The sequence below is a fragment of the Micropterus dolomieu genome, linkage group LG06 (assembly GCF_021292245.1).
Source record: "Micropterus dolomieu isolate WLL.071019.BEF.003 ecotype Adirondacks linkage group LG06, ASM2129224v1, whole genome shotgun sequence".
Lineage (NCBI taxonomy): Eukaryota > Metazoa > Chordata > Actinopteri > Centrarchiformes > Centrarchidae > Micropterus > Micropterus dolomieu.
Window position 1 is genome coordinate 4788735 of NC_060155.1, and position 26050 is coordinate 4814784.

Below are 26050 nucleotides of genomic sequence, written 5' to 3' on the forward strand. Positions count from 1 at the left end.
TGTTTTGCGAACTTGACAAGACAAATTTGTCAGTCTCCAGAGGAAAGACTTGCAGTCCTCGCCACAGTTTGAGGTCGCAGCTGAACATGGTTGTGAAAGCAGTTGGGTGACTACAGATTTGATTTTCTCCCTTTTGCCTCAGATGCAGCTGTAGCACTAATTGTTTTGCAGAAAGAGCACTCTGTCCTTGGTTAAGGCAGCGGGCTGACAGGGAGTCATCCGTCATTGTCATGTCTTGTGTATTTTCTCTGTCGCCAAGACTGAATAGAAGGCCTGCCTTCTATATCAGGGACTTGGACAAAAGGACAGATCCCGCTGAAGAAAGACGTGTAGAGAAGGAGAAGCACAAAGATGAGAGTGTAAGAAGGAAGCTATCTTGGTGCACTTTACAGTAACTTGTAGATGTGGCATTAGCTTTGACTCAATAACATGTGAAAAGGTGTGAAAAGATGGAAAGAGGTCTTGTAACTGATGTGAGAGCACTTGTTTCTGGTGATAATCAAGTTGCCTTCACTGCAAATGAAAGATTGTTCTTTAGTGTTTTTACAGTGATCTGCCTTTACACTGAAATGATCTCAGGGTAATCTAATACCCATTCAGATTCCCTAATGCTGTGGGCTAATAGATTTCACCTTGTCTTTTAAGTGTCAGGGGTTTATTTTCACTTCGGGGGGCCCCTGGTGTCACTTTACCAACTTTAAAAAAATCTTTACTCTTCAGTAAGTATAAATGATCCATGGTCCGTTTACCAAAGCCAAAACACAACCGTCCTGCTGAAACCGAAGACTGTGACAGCTCTGAGAGACGGGATATAGTAGCCCTCGTCTCCTGAGCTGTGATCGGCTGAGGAGTTTATTGACACAGGCCGCCGCCACATGTTAGACGAGGACACTTCAGTGATGGAGGACAGCGCAGGATTGTTGCGGTTCAGTGTCCAGAACTTCATGCAGACTTTCACGAACTTTTTTGATACATCATAAATCCCCGTGAGAAGGCGTCCTGTGGGTGATCCCCTCAAAGTTCACATTACGAGTCCGTTTATATTCTTTTGGGGAAGTAGAGAATATTTCCTGGGGTTTTATTATTTGCTGTTCCTGAAACGGAATTCAGTGTTATCGTGTTGTGGATTAGTGTTGCTCAGTGGGTGTGAAGTGGCTCTTAAAAGTGTCAAGCAGCAATATAGTGGCACATGAGATTGACCTCCAATCAATGATCATCATTATACTGACCAATAGACATTTTTAGACAAACAAGATTCTCTCATGTGGATGCCATTTTCCAAGAACTAGCCCAGTATAGTAATAAAAACCAGCTGACTGGAAAGGTGTGACGATTTCATTTGGAAGACAGTGGATCAACCTGTTGTTTACCAACTTACCAACTACCTTTTCATTTGGTAGTGTTTATGTGACTTTTGCAGACACCAAATACTCCATTTTGGACAACCAACTTGAGTTAGTATGCTCTGTCACTACACAGTGAATAACAGATAACAGAAGCAAAGAAATCAAAAGATAGGTGATCTGCTTTATGCAGACTGAATCAATAACCCTGCTTTTGCCAGTTCCAGGTGAGTCTGGTGTCAACGCCAATCTGACCTCTCCTTGTTCCAGCTGCTACACGGTAGCTCTGTATTTGTTATTGTAAGCCTGTCACTGCTGAACTTGGTGGGATCATGTTTATCTGCAGATAAGTAGGAGTGCCACTCTGTCCAAACACACTGACACAGATTATTCAGAACTGACTGACTGGTTGCCAGATTTGTAGTAATCCATTTAGCTGTCTTTTTAAATTTCTGTCAGACGCTGTATGTGAGGTGTGTTGCCAGACCTGATTATTGCAATTTAGCATGTTTTATCTAAACAAAAAAGACAAAAGATGAGCACACTGTTTCACATTTCAGTGGTTCACAAAAATGTCTATTTAAGAAGAAAAAAAATGCCATTTGTCAGATCTCCAACACAGTGTAAATTATCCTTATTTTTTTTTTTTTTAAGTCTGCTGTTGAAGTGTGACTGTAGAGAATGGCGCTGGGCAAAGCCTTTAAATAAAGTGGGGGTGCGGCGTGAAAAGCCTATCTGCCCAGCTCTCAGTGAGACGTTAAGGGAACAGGACAGACTGATGAGAATGAATGGGAGGCCGCCAACCCACTAGCTTGTTCACTCTGCATGTATTCAATATTCCATTTCTGTTTTTTCTCTGCTCTGTCTTCCTTCTTTTTGCGGTCAGTCTCACTGTAAACAAGAAGCTCGGCTTCTTAAATAGTTTTTGCTTTTTTCCAGACTAGCTATTTGAAATTATTCGACATCCCTGGCAGGTCATTTGAATAAATTTCAATATATTTTACCCTAATTGACTGTGTGGGCATTTTACTTTGATTTAAAGAAAGCCAAGTGCTTGATGCTTTAAATAATTATTGAAATCACAAAAACCAGCCAGTACAGTAAACATAATGTGACCAAACACACTACCTTTTGCTCTGGCTGATGAATCAAATCTATAAAAACATCACAAATATATAGTTTCTTTTTTTACTAGTTACTATTAATATAATATATATCTTCAATTTCAGTTTTGTCCTTTCCTTTGGTCTTTCCTTTCACCTTCCTTTCTCACCCCTCCTTTCACTCCAAACTGTGTGCTATTCTTCTCCTCCTCCCTCGCTCCTTCCTTTCTGTCTCTTTCTCTTTGATTCTCTCTCCTCCCTCATGGCAGCCCATGTTAATCTGTCAGGCCTTGTGTATTTTGCAGCCTTCTGCTACAGTAGTTCCAAAGTGACACCACCCAGGGGATTAGGACTCTTCCATTTACCGCCATACCTCCTCACCTTATCTTACATTTATTTGGCACTGTACACATTCTCAGCCTGTGAAAGGTGCCATATGGGAACAAACATTATGCCCGCACCACTGTTCAAATAATCTTAGTTTAATTAAACTGTCATGTTTCTCCTATTTTGCTGATGGTTATTTTCATTCAGAGTCACCTCTTGTAATGAAATTTGTACACACACAAATACAATTACACACAGTCAATCAGTTTCCTTCTTGGTGAAACAAACGTTAACCAACTTTAAAATATGGTGTGTTGTTGCATAGCATGATGGCACACAGCATATTGTTGATTTTGTAGATTATGGTCCTTTAAAGTAAAATAGACGCAGGGTGTTCATTAGCGCGTGGCTACCTTTTGATAGATAAGTCGCTACCACAGAGATCTGTCGGGCGTAGCAATGTGTATCCTCCCCAGCTCCAGCCTCTCATCCAAATACGGTCACAAGATGGCGACGGCCAAGATGCCAACTCTAGGCTTCATGAAGAAAGAAAGAGAGAGACAAAGTATCTCTGAAATGGTGTTGTTGCATTTAAGTAACATTTCTGCAGAACAAAAGCAAAAATACGAAAACAAAAAGAAAATTAGGGAACGCAGCCTGATGAAGAGGTTTGTCAGCTTCGGTGTTGTTGTCATCACACTTCCTCCGTGCGCTAATGACATACAGTGGACGTTCACCTTGAGAGTCCTGGTGAGGCTGGCTGGAGCAAATCCCAGAATCCACCATAAACTAAAATTACTCAGCAGTGGAGTCTCTGAGGTCATACTTGGACAGCTTTAGTAGTTGGTCATTTGGAATTGGCAGGAAGTTGCCTGTTGTGAAATATGTGTCACATTGCTTAGTCAGAAAAAAAATATCATCTTCTCCATCCATCGTCCTTAAATCCTCCTGTAAAGTCATGTTGTAACATAACTCATTATAATGCTGCTGCTCTTGCGCTACATCATCCTTGATCCTTGAGAATGTATCAACATAGCTTTAATTACAACCAAAGCCAATGTGTACACATTGATTCCGGACAGATACGATGATGAAACCTGTTATGTAAAGGTAAGACTAAGATATGCTGTTGGGGGACTTTGACGGGGCCACCATTGTTCATTAATTTTTCTACATTACATCCATCTGTATCCTCCCATCAGGTTCTTCCACAAAAGATGTGGGACCATCACTAGGCTTAAAGAAGTCCAGCTCTCTCGAGAGCCTCCAGACGGCTGTTGCCGAGGTAACCCTCAATGGGGACCTCCCCTTCCACAGGCCGCGACCCCGTATAATCAGGGGGCGGGGCTGCAACGAGAGCTTCAGAGCAGCCATCGACAAATCCTACGACCGACCAGCTGCAACGGAAGAAGATGATGAGGGCATGGAGACATGTAAGATATCCCCCCTTTGCATATCGGCCAACAGTTAACAAGTCCGCCGAAGTATCGTACCCATCAGCAGTTGGGAGGCCTGTCACCGTCCTTCAGCAAGGAACTTCAGTCACTATATAACTTTTTGAACATGTCTGAAATATGAAACTGTGCAATGATGACTTGAGTGACATTGCATTATGGGTTATAGATGACACTAACACAACAATGGCAATCAATAAAAGGACTGATATTGCAAATGATAATGTGACAGCCACTAAAACCTGGATGTGTCTTCCATACTGATGCACGGGAGTGACAGCATTCTGACTAATGCTTAATATCTGGCAGCCGATTTTATCTCTGCTTGTGGCAATGGCACATCGCTGTCTCAGGATATAACTATCTGCTGCATTACGTGTCCTCACACTGTCAATATGAGGCATCTTAAAGAGGATGAGTCAGGAGCATGGGTAAGGTTCTGTGATAGACAGAATCTTCTCGTCTGGAAATTGGTCGCACATTAAGCTGCCTTCCTCCAGAGTCATTGCATTAGAACACCACACAATATATTCAAAGTCTCTGTATCTAGTTTTCTTTCCTTTTTTTTTTTAATGCTTCCTTTTAAGGGCAAATTTTTGATTAGCTTGATTTAAAGCTTTTATAAATGCGGAAAACAAAATGTAGAGTCATCATTTTCATGGGTATAATTTCCAAAGCCAACATATACACCCATTTATTTGTTGCACGCGATAGGTAGCAATTATGTAGTAATGCGTATATGAGATGACAAAATACCCACACAATAGTGTCTGATTTCTTGTTCCTTTTTATGTGGACATGACTTCAAATGTTTCACAGATGTCAAGTCCTCATACGATTAAATTAGAATAGGGAATGAAACATCAGTGTGCTGGTTTCCTTAATCTTACATACCACAAAAGAAACCATTTTCAGAGTTTGATTGTCTGGTACTATATCAGGTTTAGAGCCCAAATAACCTGATGTTTTTTTAATCTGAAGTTGATCTCATATCTTCTTAGAGTGCCGTGCCATCAAAGAGTAATTAATGTATTCCTTTTCATCATTTTAAGAGTCAGTCTCTAATGGTCTCTAATGATTACTATTTCATTGTAGAACAGAGCTCTTCAATCACTTGTAATATGTAATTAAATTGCATTAGGCTTCTTTTGGCACCTATGAGACATTTCACATTTATGAGAGTTTTTATCCACACATTTTCATTTAATAGGCTTATTGAGTATGTGTTACACTTCTACTTGAAATTACCTGGGTTTGGTTAATAGGTTGAAAAGAAGATGTTTTACATTCTCCGCCATGTTTCTTCCTCTGTCCCTTCTTTGATGTCTTTCCATCTCTCCAGTGGAGGAGGACACAGAGGAGAGTTCACGATCAGGGAGAGATTCTGTGTCCACTGTGGCCGACCAGACCCCGCTGTCCGGCTCTGAAAAACCCCTGGTCAACGGCACTAATCGCACCAAAGAGGAGAAGAAGAAAGACAAAGACAAGGGAGGGAAGGAGAAGAAGAAGCCAGATGGAGGGAAGGAGAAAGACAAGGGAAAAGCCAAGAAGGGCATGCTGAAAGGACTCGGGGACATGTTCAGGTAAGACTGTAAAAATAGTTGTGTGGAAATTATTCTTGGTTTTTACTGAACCAGCCTGTTACAAAGCAGCAAAACAAGTACATAAGTCACTTTTAGTTATATGTTTTGAGGTATTTCCTTATGTTTAATGGCAAGATTTTATTTAGGCTTTTGAAATGTATGCCAAAACTCCAGTCTTTTGCAGTAGACCAATCAGCAAGTCTCTTCAGTGTCTGCCTCAAGGGCATTTTGGTTGTACTTTTTGCTTTATTGAATATTCTTAATTGTTCACTTTCTGTACCTTTCTCTATAGTTTGGAAACTTACGTACATAATCTACTAGAAACTATATATATTTGGTATGCATGTTATATGGACAACCTGTAATATTTTTTTATTCTCTCTTATGCACTTACTCAAACATCTTATTAGTCTGTATAGTCTATATTTTTCCCCCCCTTTCTCTCTCCCCATTACTGTTGTTGTCCACATTGTTTGGTCAGTTGGGAAGCCTCCAGTAATATATCTGTATATCATATTAGCCAAAGTGGCGGTGACAGGGAAGGGAAAACAGTGACTCTAGTGTGAGAGAGGAAGGTAATGAGGTCCACAGAGATGGAGGGAGAAAGGAAAGATGGAAGAAAGGGAGATGCAGTTGGTTGCAGTGGGTAGTGAAGGAAAAACAAAGGAATGTTGTTAGAGACAGAAACTTAACGACAGAGACTGATTGAAGTCTAATAATTGTAATTTCCCTTTTTAAAGCAAAGAGAGATAGATCAAGTGAGCTGTAAAATGCATGTGAACTATACTTATTTTAAACAAATGCCATTTGAGTATAAATGTTTATTCTTGAAATTGCAGTTTGGCAAATAATCTATGCTCAACATCCACTTGCTTGCTTTATCTGGAGCTTTCAGCTCCTTCTCACAGTCTTCATCAGCAGAGCATTATCTCAGCTGTCATTGAGATGCCTCAGGTGATTAGGTCATATATTGAAAAGGTCACCTGATGACAACTGAAAGCGCTAGAAAAAGCTAGTAAGTGCACCTTAAATCAAGATTATTTAACTGATAACTAATGTCATATTTGTTGCCAATTGAATGGAAAAAACACCCACAGACAGAATTGGATGTTACTAAGATTTTATAGCATCACATCTTCTTCAGGCAATACTTAGCCCAGGGTGAGCCTACTATTACATCAACATGTATAAACTAAATCTAAAAAATAAACTCTCAGTATCACTAATAATTAAAAATACACAACCTCTAAAATCTCTATTTCTGGCATTTTATGGCGTCCCTAAGCCCATAAATGCTGTAAGACTTTGTTAGATACTGAGGACAGAGGACAGTATTGTTTGTGAGTGAGAACACTGAATGGCCTTTCAGGAGCTATTTGGCTCTCAGTGGGACCATAGGGTTGAAGCCAGTAGCGCTCTGTGTCAAACAGGTGGGATTGCTACAAATGACACCTCTAGAAGAGCAGAAGAGACTCGTGGAAGGCAGTCAGAGCCACATAGACACACGTAATAGAGTAATCAGTGGGATGCACATGGACAAATACTGCAAACTTGTGTATGCAGGCATAGTTCATGCTCATTCACACTGGATAATTAGAAGGGAACCCATATCTACACAGAATACTGTATGTACACACTTGCAGAAATGTTTTGAAATACGTTTACTCAGAAATCCCCACACCTACAGTTTGATCACCAACAAACGCACGCTGCAGTAATCTTCGGTCCTCTCGAACACACGCTGACACACACAAAAATCCCGTGTTCCACTTCTCCTCCCAGATGATAACGATTGGTGTGTATTGTCAGACCATCAGTGTAATAGTGCTCTGATTGGCTCAATATTGGCCGCATCAGGTCTGCTCCATTAAAACGCTGTCCGACTGCCCGTTTGATCCGCGCCCAGTGTTTACTGGCAGAGACAGCTGCGTGCTCCAAAATAATGATGGGAGATGTATTCAGCTCATGTGTATATCTTGTCTGGATTGCAAACTCAACTTAATAATCCACAAAAACGTTACCTCACCGTTGCCACAGCACACTTGTGATTCATGTTAGTTCATAAAAGCGTTAATATTTTCTAATCCGAACCCGTGATGTAAGGTAGATTGGAACCAGAGAATCTCCTCTGGAATACAGGATGTGATGCAGTTACCATTTCTAGTATTATGAAGTATAAACATAAGACAAAAGCCTGGTGATTCCCTCCAAATATTGCATTTTTGCCGAGGTTAAAGTTATATACACACACAGTCACACTTATAACTCCCATTTAGCTGACTGACTTATCCATTATTTTAGAAGAAATATTCTGTTAATACTTACTTTAAATTAGGTTGAACTGTTAAAGGTGTTTTCCATGATATTCACTGAAAACAAAAAGATTGTTTTTATGTAAATATGTAAAATATATATATATATTTTTAAATATATGCAGTGGAATAGACCTTTGATGAAAAGATGGAATGATTTTTCTACTATGACATGGCTGGATTTTCACTTTTAGAAAGTGAGCAACTGCCCTGGCTGCCAAAACACCAGAGGCACTAAAATCCCCAAGCAATAGGGAGTTCCATTTCATTTTTACTTATTTGGTTGAGCATTTGTTTGGGAATGTGAATCACTCGAGCACAATATTAACTTTCATGACAGGTGCCTTTGGTTGGGTCATGCTTTATTATCTTTATGTCTTTAGGAAAGTCCCTGTGTAAGAATCTGGTTTTAAGAATTTCTTTCCTTTCCTTTTACTTACCTATTCCTAAAAGTATTCTAGCATAGACGGACTGCATACTCTTCATTCAGTGAACAACAGGGGCTTTATTAAGGTCCTAGCAGGTCATTTTTGCCGTTTTTACATGTATATTCCTTAAACTTCTATATTATTGACATTACTTTTGCTATTCAAGTAGAAAAAAGGAATGGGTCAATTACCTAATAGGGATTTTCTCAACCTGAACGAAAAACCAAGACAAAACAAGAAAGCACCGCATTCAGAAGCTCAAAGCAGAATTAACATAAAATCCAAAGAAAAGCGCATTCTTGTAACACCCACATTGTATGATTGACAGGTGAGATGTGGGAGCTACAGTTTAGCATAGCACCACAGAAGTGAGCACTTAGCAACAAATATGTTATGTGAAAGGGGAAAGTCTGACATGTTTCACTTGTGTTCATATCAACATGTCATGATGAAACAGAATGCAAATGTGTGTGCTGGCCCAAAACACAGAGGGTGGATGTGTCGAGAGCACCGTTACTGTTTTATAAAAGCATATAAAAGTGCGGCCCTATCACACGACCAAATGTGATGTGAGCAAGTTAGTTCCCCTGAGTGGCTTTGCAGAACGTCAAGAGCTCCCGATGAGTGTCATGTTATTGAGAGAGAGTGTGTGTGTGAATGAGTGAGTGCGGGCTTTTGGTGCAGGAGTGTCAGGGAGGTTGTACTTTGATGTGTGTTTGCACGTGGGAGGGGTGGATCAGAAGTGAGGCCTGTAAAAGTCAGAGGAAGGTGTTTGTGTGTGTGTGTGTGTGTGTGTGCGCGTGTGTGTGTGTGTGATCAACAGAGCTGCCACTGACTGACCCTCTCATGTCTCGAAGGCCTCACACTCGGTCCCAATCAAAGCCTCATTACCATCAACCCCTGCCAACAGCGCAGCCTTCCAACTCCGTTTCCATCTCTCTCACTCTCTCTATCTCACTCTCACTCTCTGATCGTCACTTGGACTCAGAAGCAACACCCAGTCCGTTAGCTTGGCAGCAGCAACGGTGGTCGTTGCCCAGAAATTCGAGGGCTGTGCTAATTTTGCAGTGGTTTTAGTGTGTGACTGTTCTTGCCGCCTGCCGACGGGTTTTCTCAGAAACTCACACATGCAATTTTTTAGTAGGATGGCGGGACAATCGTGCATCATGCTCTCAAAGGAACAGAATCAGAATAGGACATGATGTAAGATAAGATGCTTGTAGGGTTCATAGTTTACAAACTGCTGATAATGTTGTGTTCATGGTAACTAGCAATGAGCTAGTCTCAATTAAGATATGGCCGTGGCCCTATGAGGCTGCAATGCTCGTTAGATATCAGAGAAAGAAAGAAGGTGTTAGATGGATGAAAATGGACTTGGTCATCCCCTTGGTCATTTTGGCTTACCTTTTTCTCTGTTCAAATTAATCCCACACTGAGGCTGATGGGCATTTGTTTTAGTGGTATCCTGTCATAAACAGAAGTGAAAATTGTGACCTGTGAGTGGCAGTAGATTGAGTCACGTTCATTCAGCTGTCAGCATCCTTCAACAACACTTACAATAAGAATAATTTGTTATTTAACTGACACTTTTATCCACGCCTCTGGTGCAACTAGGGGTTAAGCGTCTTGCTCAGAAACACATTGGTGGATGTCACAGGGGGAATCGAACCTGGGTCTCCAAGGCCAAAGGCATGTGACTTAGGTCTTCTATTGATCAGAGGTTATCAGCTCTGACCTTTTTGAAATGTTAATGGTTTTTGTCGGATTAAGAAACACAATAGTTTCATCCAGCACTGATTTTGCAGTACTCACATTTCAAACAATGGTAGATAAAGGTAGGACAGACATTTTTGGATCATCATATTGTGACACTTTCATGGATGGCATCATGCTGTCATCATATTTTAGTGACATCAGTTCCTGATGTTATCCTAAATTCACCACTTTCTGATGTACCACCTGCCCCACGCTTTTCTGACATTTCAGTGGTGTTGCATATCCAGTATGTCACCCAAAATTGCCCACAACACCACCGGAATTGTTTTCACTTTTTGTGCTGTTTAAGGGATTAGTAGTGACACATGGGTGGCCTTCTGAATTAAATTAGCTGAATCCTTGACATTTTGAAGTTGTCTTTTCAAACCACAGAAACCTGTCAAAGCCTCGTTATCGATGGTGTCGGGCTCACAAGATGAGGCGGGCCTAACTGTGCCTGGAATATAAGATTATTAAGTGCCCCGGTGTCACGGTTAATACTCTGTCTCCTATTCAAAGTTTTCACATTCAGTCATAAATCTTGGTGTGCGGGTGTTTGTGTGTGTGTGACAAGGAGAGTTGGGCTGTCTTTTAAGGGGCTGTTAATGAAAGTTAGTGGTGTGGAGAGAGAAAGTGTCAACCGTCTCTCGCCGTGATAGATCACTCCTGCTCTTAGCATTAACAGTGAGCTGTCACTCTGGGCATTTCAGGCGCCCGCAGTTAAATTAATCAGGTAATGGACCTTAGTTTCCAAGCCCCCCCAACCCCCGCTTGCTTACTGCGGTTTCTCCTCCCCATTGCCATCTCTTGGTTTTTCTAAGTTTGTCTTTTACACTCCACGTCATCAGTATCTGTTGTCATTTGTGGGTTTCTACTTGCAGTGACACTTACATCAGGGACATTTTTAGTAGTTGATCACAAGAGATTTTTAATAGATACTTTTTATTGAGGAACAATCTCCTTCACGCAATCAGTGGTTCTGGGAAATTTTCCAATGGACAAACAAGGAGCTGTTCTGAATGGTAAAGTGAACTATTTCATGGAAACGTGAGCTGCTTGTTGCGTCACTGCCACAACACATCATAAATACCATTGGGTCACCACAGATGCATTTCATGCGTACACAAATTTCTATCAAAGAGCCTATGTCACGTTGACTACACATTCTGAATGGGAGAGGGGGGACAAAATGTGCAAAGGTCCCCACACAAACAATTTGGGATCAGGAGTGTTGTGATTACAAGACCAGTGTCTTCTGCTGCTGCAAGGCTGATGACCAGGTCTAGGAGGACAAGTCGCATCGCACCCATCCTGTCATCATTAGATTGGCTCCCTGTCAGGTTCAGGATTGAGTTTAAGGTGCTAGTTTTCACAAATAGAGCCCTGCATGGTCAGGCACCTGGGTACATTGTCGCCCTGCTTCACCCGTATATCACCACTAAGCCACTTAGGTCTTCAAACCAGTTCTGCGTGCTCAACTGAACACACGGGTGGTTGTGGCTCTGACACTGTGGAATTCTCCTTCCTTAAGCCTGGAATATACTTCAAATTGTACGCGTACTCAGACAGCTGCGGACACCACCGAAGCGGACTACATCTGTTTATACTACATTCTGGAGTCAGCTTGGCGGACTTGTTCCGCAAATGCGAGGTAGATGGGTTGGTGTCCTGGTGCGCAGTCCCAAAAATTAGGTGGCACGCGGATGTCGGTACAGAGCCTACACATTCACACACTGATGACTTTTTTTCGTCACACCGACCTCAGCGGTCCCTGGCGTACTTGCAAACGTGGAAAGTAACGCTTGTTTTAGACTAATGTTCTGTGGTCTCTGTCGATGCCTTTTAAAACAGTTGTAGACTCTTTTATTTAAGCTGGCCTTTGCCTTGCCACGTGGTTTCTAAAGTATGCGAGCATGCGTGTTTTAAGGTCCGTTACTGCTAATGTTTTATTGACTGTTTTACAGTTATGTTGTTGCTTATGTTTAACAGATTGATTATTAATTATTATTGATTATATTTTATTAGTTATTGCTCTCTCTTATTATATATGGCTGTATTATTTAAAGCACTGTGTTTTTAAAAAATTATTTTAAAAATAAAAGGGTTGATTTATGTAATTAGGCATTTTTTTTTTCTCATCGGATAACTGTCACATAGATTTACCCGGTTTGACAAATCACCAGCGCATGTTATGATGAAAAACCCGATTCAGCAGTAGCCATCTAATGCCGGCCTCGCATATTTATGTGAGAACTGCCCATGGTGGGCAACAAAAAGACCAGATGCTGAACCTCTGTGTAGAATCTGTGTGCAGCATGCGCTGAGTGTGTTCACACTGATGCCAAAGCAATGCAGGGCGTGTTCTGGCAGGCTCTGTGTCTGTTGTTTTTTTGGGCTTCAGTCCACTAGGCCACCAGGATGCTGCACATCAGAGAATATGATCCCTTCATTTCTTCCTCTCACCTTTATTCCCATTCAGTGTTGTTGTCTTTTCTCTTTTGTTTCTTAGTGCTTGTCACACACCTACACATTCTCTGCAGTTTCATACGCTTTGTTTTTTTTTGTTCTTTCTCTGTATGTTTTTGTCATTGACAACTCAGCGTGCATTTTCTTTTCTTTTCTCGTAACTCAAATTCAATTTACACTCTATCTCTTTAAGCCTTGAACAGACTCAAGCTCCTCTTTTGGGATTTTCACTTCTTTGGTTTGCATGTTATATTTGATCCTGTCACTCTCTATCCTTCACTTTTTTTTTATCTCCCCCCCCCTCCCCACCTTGTTCTGTCTTTTTCTTCAGTCACGTTCTCACACACACACACACACACACACCTTGAGGTCGTCTTTGTGTTCTTTACTGTACTTTAGTTTTCGTTTGTAATGTTTCATTCATTGAGTTTCTTTAGCGCGTGTTCATTTTTTCCTCTCTCCTTCACCGTATTCTCTCTTTCATTAACACACACTCCTCTTTGGTTTCTCTCAGCGTTGTCTCTTTAGAAGCCGTAGATATTCTCTGCGGACCAATTTCCTTGTGAATAATCATGGAGGTTCATTGTGGAAGCGAGCGCAGTGCCAAAGTCATTTCTTCAACAGGCTGCAGCTTTATACTGAGTCAATCAAGCTGAAATATCTCTGCAATGGCTCCTATTTCATTAAGCATTACTCCCTCCCTATGAATATAATTACTGTGATAGACCGCGTCTACGCCATCTTCCCAACCACTCCCCAATTTCAAATGAACTGAATTGGGTTTAAACTTGTGAGAAGTACTTTTCAAATGGTTTATTTGAGTGCTTGATTGGCTGTTAAGTTGTGCCTGTTGGGGGTTTTTGTGATCACAGACAAACATTTTCAGTCAGATCCGTTTTCACATTTTATGAGCTTTACCTAGCTGGTTCATTCGAAGTCACAAGAAATGAATGTCTTCATATTAAATTACTTAAAAGATTTCCTTTATTAAAGGTTCTGTGACCTCTGACTTTCCATCAACTGTCTGATCCATGTCTTGTCACTTGGCTGACTTCGGCAGACTATTTGATTACAACAGCTAAAACAAAGATGATATACAAAAATACATGATTGTTGTTTTAGTTCAACCTTACAGCATAGTGCCATAAATATACCAATAGATGTTGATTGTGCCTGTTTTGGTATTCCAGATTTGGAAAGCACCGTAAGGACGAGCGGCAGGGAGAAAAGATGGATCGGAAAGGCTCCAGCAAGTGGAAGCTGGAGGAGACACAGGTTTCCGAGGAGGAGACGATGAAGATGAGGATGGAGCAGGAGAGGTAACGCCTTCATGATGTAGCACACGCTAAATGCTATGAGATCTTTGTTTTTCTGCTCATTGCTGCAGTGGTGAAGGTCCTTTTGACTTTGGACACTCGTGTGCTTTGCTAAAGGGGCTGTGGCTCGGGAGGGAGAGCGGGCCGGTGGTTCAATTCCCGACTCCTACAGTCTGCATGTCAAAGTGGCATTGCGCAAGATACCGAACCCCAAATTGCTCCTGATGGCCATCAGTGTGTGAAATGTTAGTTTCTGTTTCAGATGAGCAGTTGGGACCTTCCATGGTAGCCTCTGCTGTCACTATATGAATGTGCGAATGTTGACTTGTAGTATCAAGTACTTTGAGTGATCGGTAGACTACTAAAAAGCTATATAAGTGCAGTAGGGTTGGGCGATGTCTACAAAGATTCCATCAGAAGATGTCTACAATGAGACATCGGGATGGACAATGTGATCGGGCGCGCAGCAGTCGTCTTATGTGCATGTGTTCTCGCACAGACTTCACTCGGTAAAAACAATTGATAGACTATTAACTTACTTTACAAGTCGCGGTGTATATTTTACACACGGACCAGGTAAAGCAACAGTGCACACACAGGGTGCAGATGTTGGTTTCAGTTGTTTGAAACCGGAAAAAAGACGAGTTCTCAGTCTTTTCGGCGACTTTCTAAAACATTCTGCTGATGGAGAAAATGGAGCAGACGGGTGGGAGAGAGACAGAGAGAGGTGGGGGCAAGCCGGGTGTGTGAGTGTGGGGAAAAGAGAATTCCAAGGCAGGTGCAAAGCATACTTAAAAACAATAATAAGAATGTTCGTGGTCAATAAAAGCTGCTTTCACAGGGTGGTATAATGTGAACATTTTAGACTTTTTTGCTGGGGGGGGCGGAGGTTTTACAATCACGATGCCGGCTCAACGTTGTGATGTCTGTCAGCCGTCGCTAATGGATGATGGCATCGTCTATCGACCCAGCCCTAAAGTGCAATCTTTTACCATTATTTTGGTATCTTGTATCAAACAAGGGGGAAATTGTCTAATATTATATAATGTCTAATAACTTTGCAGCTCTACTGAGCAATATGAATCAAAGTGAAAACAAATGAAAGCATTTATTTTCTCTTGGGTATCACTCACAATGTTTTTAAGCTAAACCCCTCATGGTTTAAAAAGCCTTGATCATAGTTACAAAGTGCAATTCTAAATTAAAGCTTCTAGGTTGTCTCCCCTCCTTTGCCCCTTTCAGCTTCCCTTCTACCTGCTCACTGAAGTTAAAATTCTAAGGTGAGTTGACTGCAAAATTCATTCCATGCATTTAGTTTGTGTTGACAATTTTTTCCCCTTAGTATCAGTTAATACACACTATGGAACCAAATGTATGTGGACAGCATTTGCCCTCATATTTGTTCCTGTTCAGCTACGGGGACAATAGTGAGGAGATGTTTGGCAATAATGCCTGGCTTGCTGTCGACGTTGCAGTTAATCCCAAAGGTGTTGGATGGGGTTGAGGTCAGGGCTCTGTGAGGGCAGTCAAGTTCTTCCACACCAAACTCAAATAAACCATTTCCTCATGGACCTTGTTTTGTGCACTGGGGCATTGGCATGTTAAACAAAAAACAGACTGTAGAACTGTAGATTTTACTACTGCTACTGCAGCATGATGAGCCCAGTGGAAGATGAGATGGAAACACGTGGTCTTGGAGGTCCTGACCATAGTTCAGGAAGTGTTTTTAGTCTAGCATAACAGTCAGACTGAAGGAATTCCCTCTTTGACATTTGAAAGAATATAAGCAAAATGTTTCGACTGTGCAAATAAACACTTTTGTGCAATAGCACTCTGTTAATGGTTTAATAAATCAAGAATTTGTGTATTTAAAAAAAATGGGAAGGTTAGAGAACCCATCATTTCTGGAATAGAAATAGCCTCAAGACAGTAAGTCTCTAACTGCATCTCTCTCTCGCTCTCTCTTTCTCCCTCCCTCTTCACCAAACTACACTAAATGTCAGTTGGGCACCCTGCCAGTTTTTTGGGGCGGTGGTTTATAAATGCCAAGGCCATTACAGCCCTGCCAGTTAATTAACTCCCATGCTATTGGTGTAGGGGCAGGAATCATTACTCCGTGCAGTTACTCGTTATGAAATTTTGGTTTGTAATTCTTTTTTCCAATAATAAGTCCAATAATATGATAATAGCCAAGTCTTTATTTTTAATTGGCATAAGGTAAACACAAATGCCACGTCAAATGATTTGATTGTTACGCTGGATATTGTTAAAGGTTCAGAATGGTCCTTTTGTATGCTAATTCAATCCATGGCTTCTCTGTTATTTCTTGTCCTCAAAAGATGGAGTTACATGCATTTTTTATCCTGACAGAACTTCAAACACTGAAGCCTATTCAGGACTACTTTGTGGTATTTAAAAAATGTAGGTATTTGGTTGACACACATAACATGCACCCTTTTCTTCATTTATTGTACGCAATTTGCAGATTTACAGTGACTTCCCAACAAAGTAGATATACACAACCCTGATACATGAGAGACAAAAATCTGCCAAATTATGGTAGGAACTCCTCAGAGCAGGAACTATTTTAGGATTGTCTGACAGTAGTTCAGTCAGTTAAGTCAGTGCATTAATTATTTTGTTCACTGTTATGTGTTTGACTCAGCAAGCCTACCTCCTCCCTAAGCACCTGAAAAGAACAAGCATGCTTCTCGTTTGTATGTAACCACCAGCTGAGATACACTGATATTGACGGGGACATTCCACTGAGGATGTGGAAGACTGTGGCTGTGTTGGTGTTAATCAACGATCCAGTTAGCGGTGTTTCACCGGACTGCTCTCCCAAGGTACAGCCGGCTGCTTTGGCACCTATTGATTGGCCACAGCCAGAGGCTGTGATTAATCCAGCTGTGATTGACTAGATGAATGGATTTCCTTGCAGGTTTAAATCCCGGGTCCCAGTGGTTCCAACCCCAAGCCAGACAAACAAATCTAGACTGACAGTCCAGACAGTACACTGATGTTTGCGGGGAGATATGTATGGTCCTTTTTCAGAGCAGGTGAACATGCACATTTGGTATACTAAAATGTATTTGGCTTTAATCGGATAGTATCATTGATTGGAAACATTCACAGCAATTGAATGAAGTTTTGACTACCTTGGAATGCACCAGTGCAGTTTTTCATTTAAATAATTGAAACATTGGCCAATACTGATGTATTACATGTTGACGGATCCCTAAAAATATACCATTAGACCATTCAGTTGTGCACATCATGACTATTGATAAAAAGTTACTTCACTCCAGTTAAAAGATCCTGTATACTTTCCTTTGCTTTGTACAATGCAATATAGCAGACACTACAAGGAATAGGTCTACATGGTAGTGTTGTGGTCAAGACCGCCCAAACCTAGACCAAGTCAAGACCAACACCAGAGTTTACCGAGACAAAACCAAGACTTTTAGGGGCTGAGACCAGTCAAGACCAAGACCGAGGGAGGGCGAGACCGAGTCAAGACCAAGACCAGTTCCCTACATTACATGACACGCAATAAAATGTGGAACGAGATCACAGGTACTTCTCAAACTGATCTGACCACATTCCCATTAAAACACCCACATACAAACACTAAGAGCTGAAATCAACTTAACCATCTTTATTCAACAACACATTTTTAACAAGGGTTATTGGTTGCATTTGAAGCAATAAGTTTTACATCCAATCAAAGTTAGGATGTCAAATAAATTAGACAATGCAAAAGCAATTTATGGATATTCCCAAAGTTATGGTCAATCCCGAGTCCTCAATGTCCGAGACCAAGACAAGACAGAGTACAAATGCAAGACCATCAAAAAGTGGTCTTAAGACCGGTCTCAAGACCAAGACCGGTCTCGAGTACTACAAAACTACTTCCTGGCCTGTGTAATTGAGCCTGTTTGATTAGCCAACATAGTGGTTTGGACTCTGGCAAAAAGTTGAGTCAGGATAAACTGAATTTTTTTTAATCAAAAATCTTCTGTAGACTCAAACAGTACTTAAGTCTCAACACTGCTTGTGACTGTGTCATATGGCAAAAAAGGTTACAAGTTCAATCTATACAGCATGTAGTGTACCATGTAATTTGTTTCAGAGAACTTCAGTTGACACTTGCTTAGTACCATTACTTCTTGCTCTAGATTAAGAGTGTCAACCCAGTGACATAGATCAATGAGAGATTCTTCTTAAAATGTCCAGATGTACATATATAATGTCCTGGGCCATCTGGGTAGCTGGTTTGACCTACTATTGCAGTAACTCCCTTGGATTGTAAGTGCTTCAGAACTGGCTAAAGCTACTTGTTGGCAAATCATAAAACATTTCCAGTGTTATCAATCCAAAGGCACTTTCAGCAGCCATCTTATCCCATTGGACCTTCTCCCTTCATGTACTTCCTGCCTTTCACTGTGGTCTATCAGTTGTGTCAGCATTACCGCTTAGAGGAAGGTTTATTACACAGCGGGTACAATAGCACATAATGGACCATTGTTCTGGCTTTATGTGTTAGAAAGGTCACTTGTCAAACACATTTCTTCTACCATAATGTCCCATCCTGCCATTTCTATACCCTTTTTATCTGCTGTCTCTCCCTCTCTTTCTGGTGTTCACTCTTTCATACTGTTTTTCTAACTCTCTCGTTGCTTTTGTATCATTTACCCTTCGTGCTTCATGAGTATTTTCATCTCTCATCAAGGTTAGTCGTTAGAAAGGAAACGGGGTGTTCCTTCACGTAAATATTTTGGGACTGAAAGGGTAATGATTAGGCCAAGTGTGGTTTTCCTTCCTGTCCCATTTCAATCAAGGTAATAGTATTTGTACAATAGCACATTTTTTTAGCAACATTGATTTTTAAGTGCTTGTCATGCTGACATAGATGGGCGCTACTGAACACTCGCTTTAAAGGTGACTCAAAAGTTGAACATTTTGAAGTGCTTGCTCTTCCGTGGCAGATGGCAGCTGTTGTCACCCTGGATTCACTCAAGTTGCAGTGGATTCCAGTGGTAACCCAGTTCTGCCACAAGAAAATCAAACATATCTATATAAAAGACTCAAGCTGCATAATGTACCTCTCCACCTTCCATATATATACTCAGTATGGTCTAAATACTAATTTAGCCTCCTAAAATATGACTAACTACACAGCTTCCAATTGTCGGCATCATAGTTGATTTTGCAGCAAGCAATTGTGTCTGCTTGCGTAGATAGTGAATGACAAATGTAGATGGCTAACCAGGCATAGAGTATGCTGTGTAAGTAGTTTGAGAATGGATGACAGTAATACGCCTACAGGATGAGTGTTTGATACTTAAAAACATGCATTTAGGTACAAAATATGAATATTTGGTATACTTACAAATTGATTTATCTTAATAGCTTCTTGGGTTTGATCATTCAAATTTTCTGTGAAGTAACTTTTAACACAGTTAATATTAAGAACTCTAGGAGTGCAGAAAAGATGTATTGACTGAAACTTTAGCTTAATCTGTGTCAATTTTGATAATCACTTAATTGTCATTTATCAAGCTAAATTGCTGGTACCATCATCTCAAATGGGAGGGTTTGCTGCTCTTCTCCGTTTAATAGCACTGTAAATTAAATATCTTTGAACTTTGGACTGTTGCATCTCTGCATTCACTGTACGAATATTTTTCAGAGGTGTTTAAGAAAGTATTGAAAGTATTTAAGAATTTAGATTGTGTCCTTTGTCACACACCACAACTTGTTCAAAGCTGCATCCTCCCTCACTCACAAACTGGCCCTGTTGACCTGTCCGGTGCCTCCTTATGGGAAGGGGCTGCACTGTGAAGGCCTGGCGCTGGATTGGTATGTCTGGCCTTATCTTATCAGCTACTGCACTTGTGTATACAATCAGTAGCTGCTCCCACTTCTGCTGCTGCGGCTGCTTTCTCTGATGGAAAATAGGGTTTTTCCTCTGGGTTTAAAGATAGATCCCTCAAGGGCCCTGCTTCCTTCTGCGCTATTAGATAATTGCTGAGTCCACAAATAGTACAGACACAGCTTGCAAGTCCACAAGCTTTCATCTGACATGGGTGAAGTTGTTGGAATATGTACATATTTCGCTGAAAAGGTTGTTAGCCCAGTGTAGATTCAGTAGGGAGCTGTTAAAGCCATCAAGTTCATTACCAGCCTCATTTTTATAGTTTTTACTGTTTTTTTTTTTTTTTTAATCCACATTTTGTACCTACCCTCCAACAGGGAGACCCCCTTATTAGACTTATTGTTTTATTATGCACAGCATGCAAATTTTCTGGAGGAAGCGTTACAGATTTTAGCCCGCTGAGTGTTCAGTGAAGTTGCACCCCCTACCGCGTCTTCTTCTTTCGCTTTCCCACTGCCATTAAAAAAAGGCCTGGAGAAAAAAGAGCAGTATGATAATTGGTAGTTGTAAAGCTCTGATAATTGGCAAGGCTGTAATTACGGGGCTGCGTGATAGGTAGTCCCCCTGCTGTAGAAAATGGTGTTGCCAGTTATTCACAAGATAATGGCCTGAAGAGAAAGAGTGTGTGAGTGTGTATGTGTGATTTCTGTGTTTGAGTTGTTTTGTATGTGAGAGAGGTGTGTGTGTGTGTGTGTGTGCGTGCATTTGACAGACAAAAACAGAAAAGCATGGTAGCTATACATTAGCGGCACTTTGTGAATACAAGGTGCTTCCCTTGTGTGAGACTATTATGCATTGTTTATGGTATTATTCAGCGGATGGGAAGGCATAAATAATAGACTCCACATCTTCTCTCTCTTTTGTAATGGAAAGTTAAAAAGGCACAATAAAAACAATCACTTGCAGATGTTGCAGAGGCTCATCTGGTGTTTTGTTAACGTGACACCTGAGATTCACAGCGTCTTTCAGCACCACAGTCACTACAAGGCTTTATCAACATAAGGGGTTTTACCTGGCAGAGTAGAAACCACTAAGGTGGTAGTTTCAATTTCCCACAGAGCAATTTAAAAATATGGTTCATGAAGAATTTCACTGCCATTCATACATTTCTTGTGTAGGACTAAATATGTAGTTTATGTTTGTATTATATAACACAATGTGCTTTGTTTCACTATTTTATGTGCTATGAAGTTATTTTGTGGGTTGTCTATATGGAATAGAGTCCGTTAATTAAAATAGTAAACTTCTATCATGGCATGTGTAATTTGACAGAAATATGTATGTTGTGATTTAATGTGTTACATTTATTTGAAATCCAATAGAGAAACCATTTATTGAGCAAACAGTCAGATGTAAAAGTATGTCCTTTGCTCTGCAGTGAATTAAATACCTCTCAAGCTGTAGTGGCCCAAAGCAACTATACTTGGTTGCAGTTTGGCTAAATAGCTAACTTACCTGTAGACTGAATCAGTAGCAAAAGCTCTCTCATATTACCTCTTCTTCGTATCACTTACCTTTTCTTTGGGCTGCAGTCTAATGTCGCCTTGGTTCTTTGGCTCCAGTAATTGCGGCTGTATTCAATAAATGAAACTGTTTCTGCTAAAGATATATTTCTAATACTATAATACAACACTTTTATAATATTTACAATGAATGGACTCAAGCTTATTCTTCAGCCAGTTTTTCCATGGTCACTTAGTCAGTGTTAGCTAAAAGCAAATGTCATTTGCTGGACAATTAAGCTTTATTTATTTAGCCATAGATGACCAGATTTCTATGGTAGAACTTGGCATGGCATTATCCAATAAAACAATGCCTAAAGCCATGATTTTTAAAATTAATAAGTCTACTACAATCTTCACCATCAGGATCCAGGCCAAGACCAGGGAGCTGAGGGAGCGTCAGGCTAGGGAACGGGACTACGCCGAAATCCTGGACATAAGCCGCACGCCGGAGCGGTCCTCTGAGGAGGAGCACACATATGCAGGCATCAACCCCCTGAACAGCTCTGTGGACAGTGGGCATAGCAGGCCCCACAGCCCCCGGGACGATTACCCCCACATTCATCCGCACCAGCACTCAGATTCCCTCTACACCCAAGTCAGCAAGGCCCGCAACGACAGGCCTCCGTCTGCAGACAGGTAGGGGTGGAGTTATGCATTTGTTTTGTTTTAAACATTTCTTATACCTTGGTGTTGGTCAGTCAACTGCTGAAACCAAAATAATTTTACTGTTTATATGATATCCTTCATGTCTTCTGTTTTCCTTGAAAAATGAATTAGTTTCTTGCCAACACTCTAATTCTTCTAATGAAGTCACAATGCCATTTCTGCCCAAGCCAGGTGACGGGTTGCCATTCGTGGTGTGGCAACCTTTTTACCTCCAATTCAAAAGCACGCGCCAGTCATGGTATTTCAGTAAAAGGTTTGTTCAGGCCTGATTCTGGCTTGCATTCCCAGCTCTCGTAACTCTGAGGCAGCATTATTGCGCAGAGACAGCAGGCAGGCTATCACACCTGGAGGAGAAAATAATCACAGCAACAGAAGGCAGGCGGTAAATGTCAGCTCGCCGACTGCTAGACACAATGCGCCATTCTCGAGGGAATGTGGGATTACTCTGGGGAGGCAGTGAGTGAATGGAAACCTTTGAATATCCGCCTCTCTTTCTGTCTCCCTTGACCTTTCTACCTCTTTCTTTCTGTCTTTCGTTCTCTTGTTGATTTCACCTTGTTGCCACCTTTTCACTTTGTTGCATTTCCCCGTTTCCTTGCCTTTCTGTGAAGCATTCCATTCCATCTGAGCTACCAACAGTTCAGATCTTCTATGTCCATGATTGACAGCTGTCAGTCATTTTTAAATTATCACCCTGGCTTGGCATGAAGATCATTTTTCACTGTGCATCTACTTTGTATTCACATACATCAGCTAAGTGGCATTATGAAATGTATAACCCAAAGCAATGTCCACTGCAGTTCTGTGCTAAAGTGCTTCCCAATCCTCCTCCGATCAATAAATGGAGAGATTGGTAGTCCTAAAATGGATTTGGGAAACTTGAAGCCAATCGAGGAAAGCCTGCAGCGTACAGAAACATAGGCAGTGCAGGCGGGTACATCCATAGCTGAATGAATGGCTTTGTCTTTAGTCGTGGTTTTCATGCATCCCCAGATGGCCCAGCAGCCTGTGTGTACTTTGAGAGTGCTGTAGCTCCTATTGATTCATAATTCATTCTGCTGCTGTTTTCACTGCCTTTTTTTTTTTTTTTTTATCCCGGATGTGGTCCTGTGTGGAGGTATGCAGATGCACAGCCGAAGAAAATACACTAGCATGACAGATATGGAATCTTATTTTAATTAGGTGAGGGATTTCACTCATGACTCTGCTTTATTATGAAGTTTACAGCTTTTTCACCCCATAAGGAATGCTCTCTATATCAAAGCCAAAGTAGCGCATTTTTATTATGGATTTAAACCTAACTTTATTGTTTTGCTGATTCTAAAATGATCCAATCCATGAGTTTTGTGACCTATTGCACCACTACCTTTTGGGTTGAAAATGTTGTATGAGAAAGCTGCTCCCCAAATCCCACAGCAACAACTGCAGGCACGGAAAAAATTTCTTTAGACCGTTTTAGTAATTGTTTAATCGTTTTAAGTCATTCATCAAGCAAAAATGTATTCAGTAGTTCCCCTGTCTGAAAAGTAGTCTGTATGTTAGTCTAGTTGCAGCCCTAAAATTAATAACCATGACCTTAAAACTTAAATAACATTGGTCTTTTCAATTAAAATCAGGTCTGACTTGTGTTAGACTTTGGTGGGCTTATGGGCTTTTAGACAATGAACATGTTCAAATACCTTTCTGCTTGAATATGTAATATTCTTTTTTATTATGGATGCAGCCGTTACACTTAAATGTAGTATTTTCATACTGTAAATGTAGTCCCAATTGCTAACCGTGCTGCCCCAGACTTAAAAACGCTTGCTCTTTGCAGGAGGCTTTGATTACAGCAGTGTGGGTGCCAGACATAAACTCCATAACGATATTATGTTACGTTCCCAGATCCCCAGTTGAAAGAAAAATATACCTCCTGGGAGAACCAGGAAGCGCGTTTCCTGTTTCCTGTCTGCCCCCTACTGAACAGGAAGTGAATTAGACCCTTCCATGCCTAGCACTCCCGACGGCGGGAGAGTTTGTTATTATGGGATTCGAATGGCAGCGAAAGACTGATATCAGAGCTTAAACATTGTGGAGATTTGATCAAAGCAATAACATGTCCATAGAAACTGAGAGTGAAGGAAAATGTTATTTTGTTCCTACACTAACACTTTAAAATAGCAGGCGTGTCATGGTAAGTTAAAAGGTAAACAGTTTTTTTAGATTTTGTTTGCGTCAGCTTGATACTTAGGATGTTGCTGTGTGCTGGATTTGTCTGTTTCACTGTTCAAATAAGATTGATCTTTAATTCTGTATTTTATGATGGCTTTCAGAGTGTCACAGTTTTATAGTACTAATTGCATAGCTCTTTTGTTGGTGCTGCCATGTTGTGATGATGACTCAGAGACAAACTGAAGGGGTCAAAGCTTTATTTCCATGGTGCCTTTCTCAACAAGGTTACATAAAGCTTCAAACAGCAAACACAAATGTATAACCCTGATCCGTAGCAACTGAAGCCTAGCAAGCATGAGTGAAACAGATAACACAAACTACACCCCCCAAAAAACGCACGTTAAAAATGCTTGAAAAATACATAAAGGTACATAAGAAAGAATGTACCGTGTATGATGTATGTATTCAGTAGTGGTTTAAAAGTAGTTCAGAAGTAGCTAACATTAGATCCTCAGGCCTTGTCCCCTGACTGCATAACAGAACTGCCTTAATAACCAACCTCGATTCTGGAAAAAAGCTGTTTAGTGTTCCTCGGGTCACGTGTGGTATTAAGTATACAATGAATAACAGAATCTTAATCTATTCTAAAATTTAATGTGAATGTTTATTTTTGACTTTGGAAAGACAATCTTACATCTTGTAAAGAGCTTTGCTACCTAATTTTGCACCTTTTTGTAAACATTACAATAGTCAGAGCCACAACCTGAACATTAACAATGCTTATAGCATGTCCAAAATGACACAGTAATGACAAGAAGAGGTCATCAGAGAAGGACACAAATATGACACAAGGAAAAAGCAAGGACAAAATCTGCCTTTGTTGCTGCTGCCACAACTCTTACCACTACTCCTGCTGCTGCTTCTAATGATAATAGCCATCAACATCGTCATCGTGATCTACCTGAAGCTTGTTATCCAAAACTGTGCTGGCCAAGAGGGAATTCATCCTTTTAACCCTGGCACTGACACTTCCTTACACCAAAAATGTCTTCAATGTTCAAATGATAATACCAGAGTCACACCACCCCTGGATACTCTGTTCCTCCTGGGGCTGTAAAATGTACTGTTGCCTCTCTTAGCGCCGCAGTGCTTGGCAGTCCAATAGGAAACGTGGGGGAGAAAAGACAACATGCAGCTGCATAAATATCCATTGGAGTTCATTTTTAATTGCTTCTTTTTCCTTCAAACATAGCGCTGTCAGAAATTTCAATTTAACTGCAGAGGTTTAAAAACAAAAACAACTAAAGAGGCTAGAAGGAGCTTCAGAAGCCTTTGGGAACAGTCTGCCGTTTCCTTGGCTTTAAGGAGCATGACCATGAGGACTGGAGGCTAAGCCAGTCTGCTGTAACAAGCCTGAAACAACATTTAGCTTTTTGGTTTCAAGTCTGCTCTGTAACATTTGCTTTCAGGATTAGGCGTGTTTCTTAGATGCCTTTTATTTATATTCAAAGCTACATATTTAAGACCATAAACTGGAAGTTGTATATGTTTTCACTTGATGTTTTTGTTGTTTTACCTTGCGGTTTATTGTGTGGGTGGTACGGTGTAATATCATGGTGGAAACGGTTTTTTTTTTGTTTTTTTTTCTCTGAACCAGATTGCGTAACCTTGCTGCTGGGACACTCCTGGTCTTTCTTTCTCCC

General features: G+C 40.8%; 1 protein-coding gene across 7 annotated transcripts in view; it reads left to right on the top strand.

Annotated features, from left to right (window-relative positions):
• Positions 1-26050, top strand: part of LOC123971976 (partitioning defective 3 homolog) — a 291948-nt gene that overhangs the window by 163841 nt on the left and 102057 nt on the right. For all 7 annotated transcript variants that reach the window (XM_046051123.1, XM_046051122.1, XM_046051124.1 and 4 more), the window contains 4 exons: positions 3976-4206; positions 5570-5810; positions 13962-14090; positions 21894-22166. In XM_046051123.1, the coding sequence (XP_045907079.1) occupies positions 3976-4206; positions 5570-5810; positions 13962-14090; positions 21894-22166 (874 nt within the window). The remainder of the gene's footprint in view (positions 1-3975; positions 4207-5569; positions 5811-13961; positions 14091-21893; positions 22167-26050) is intronic.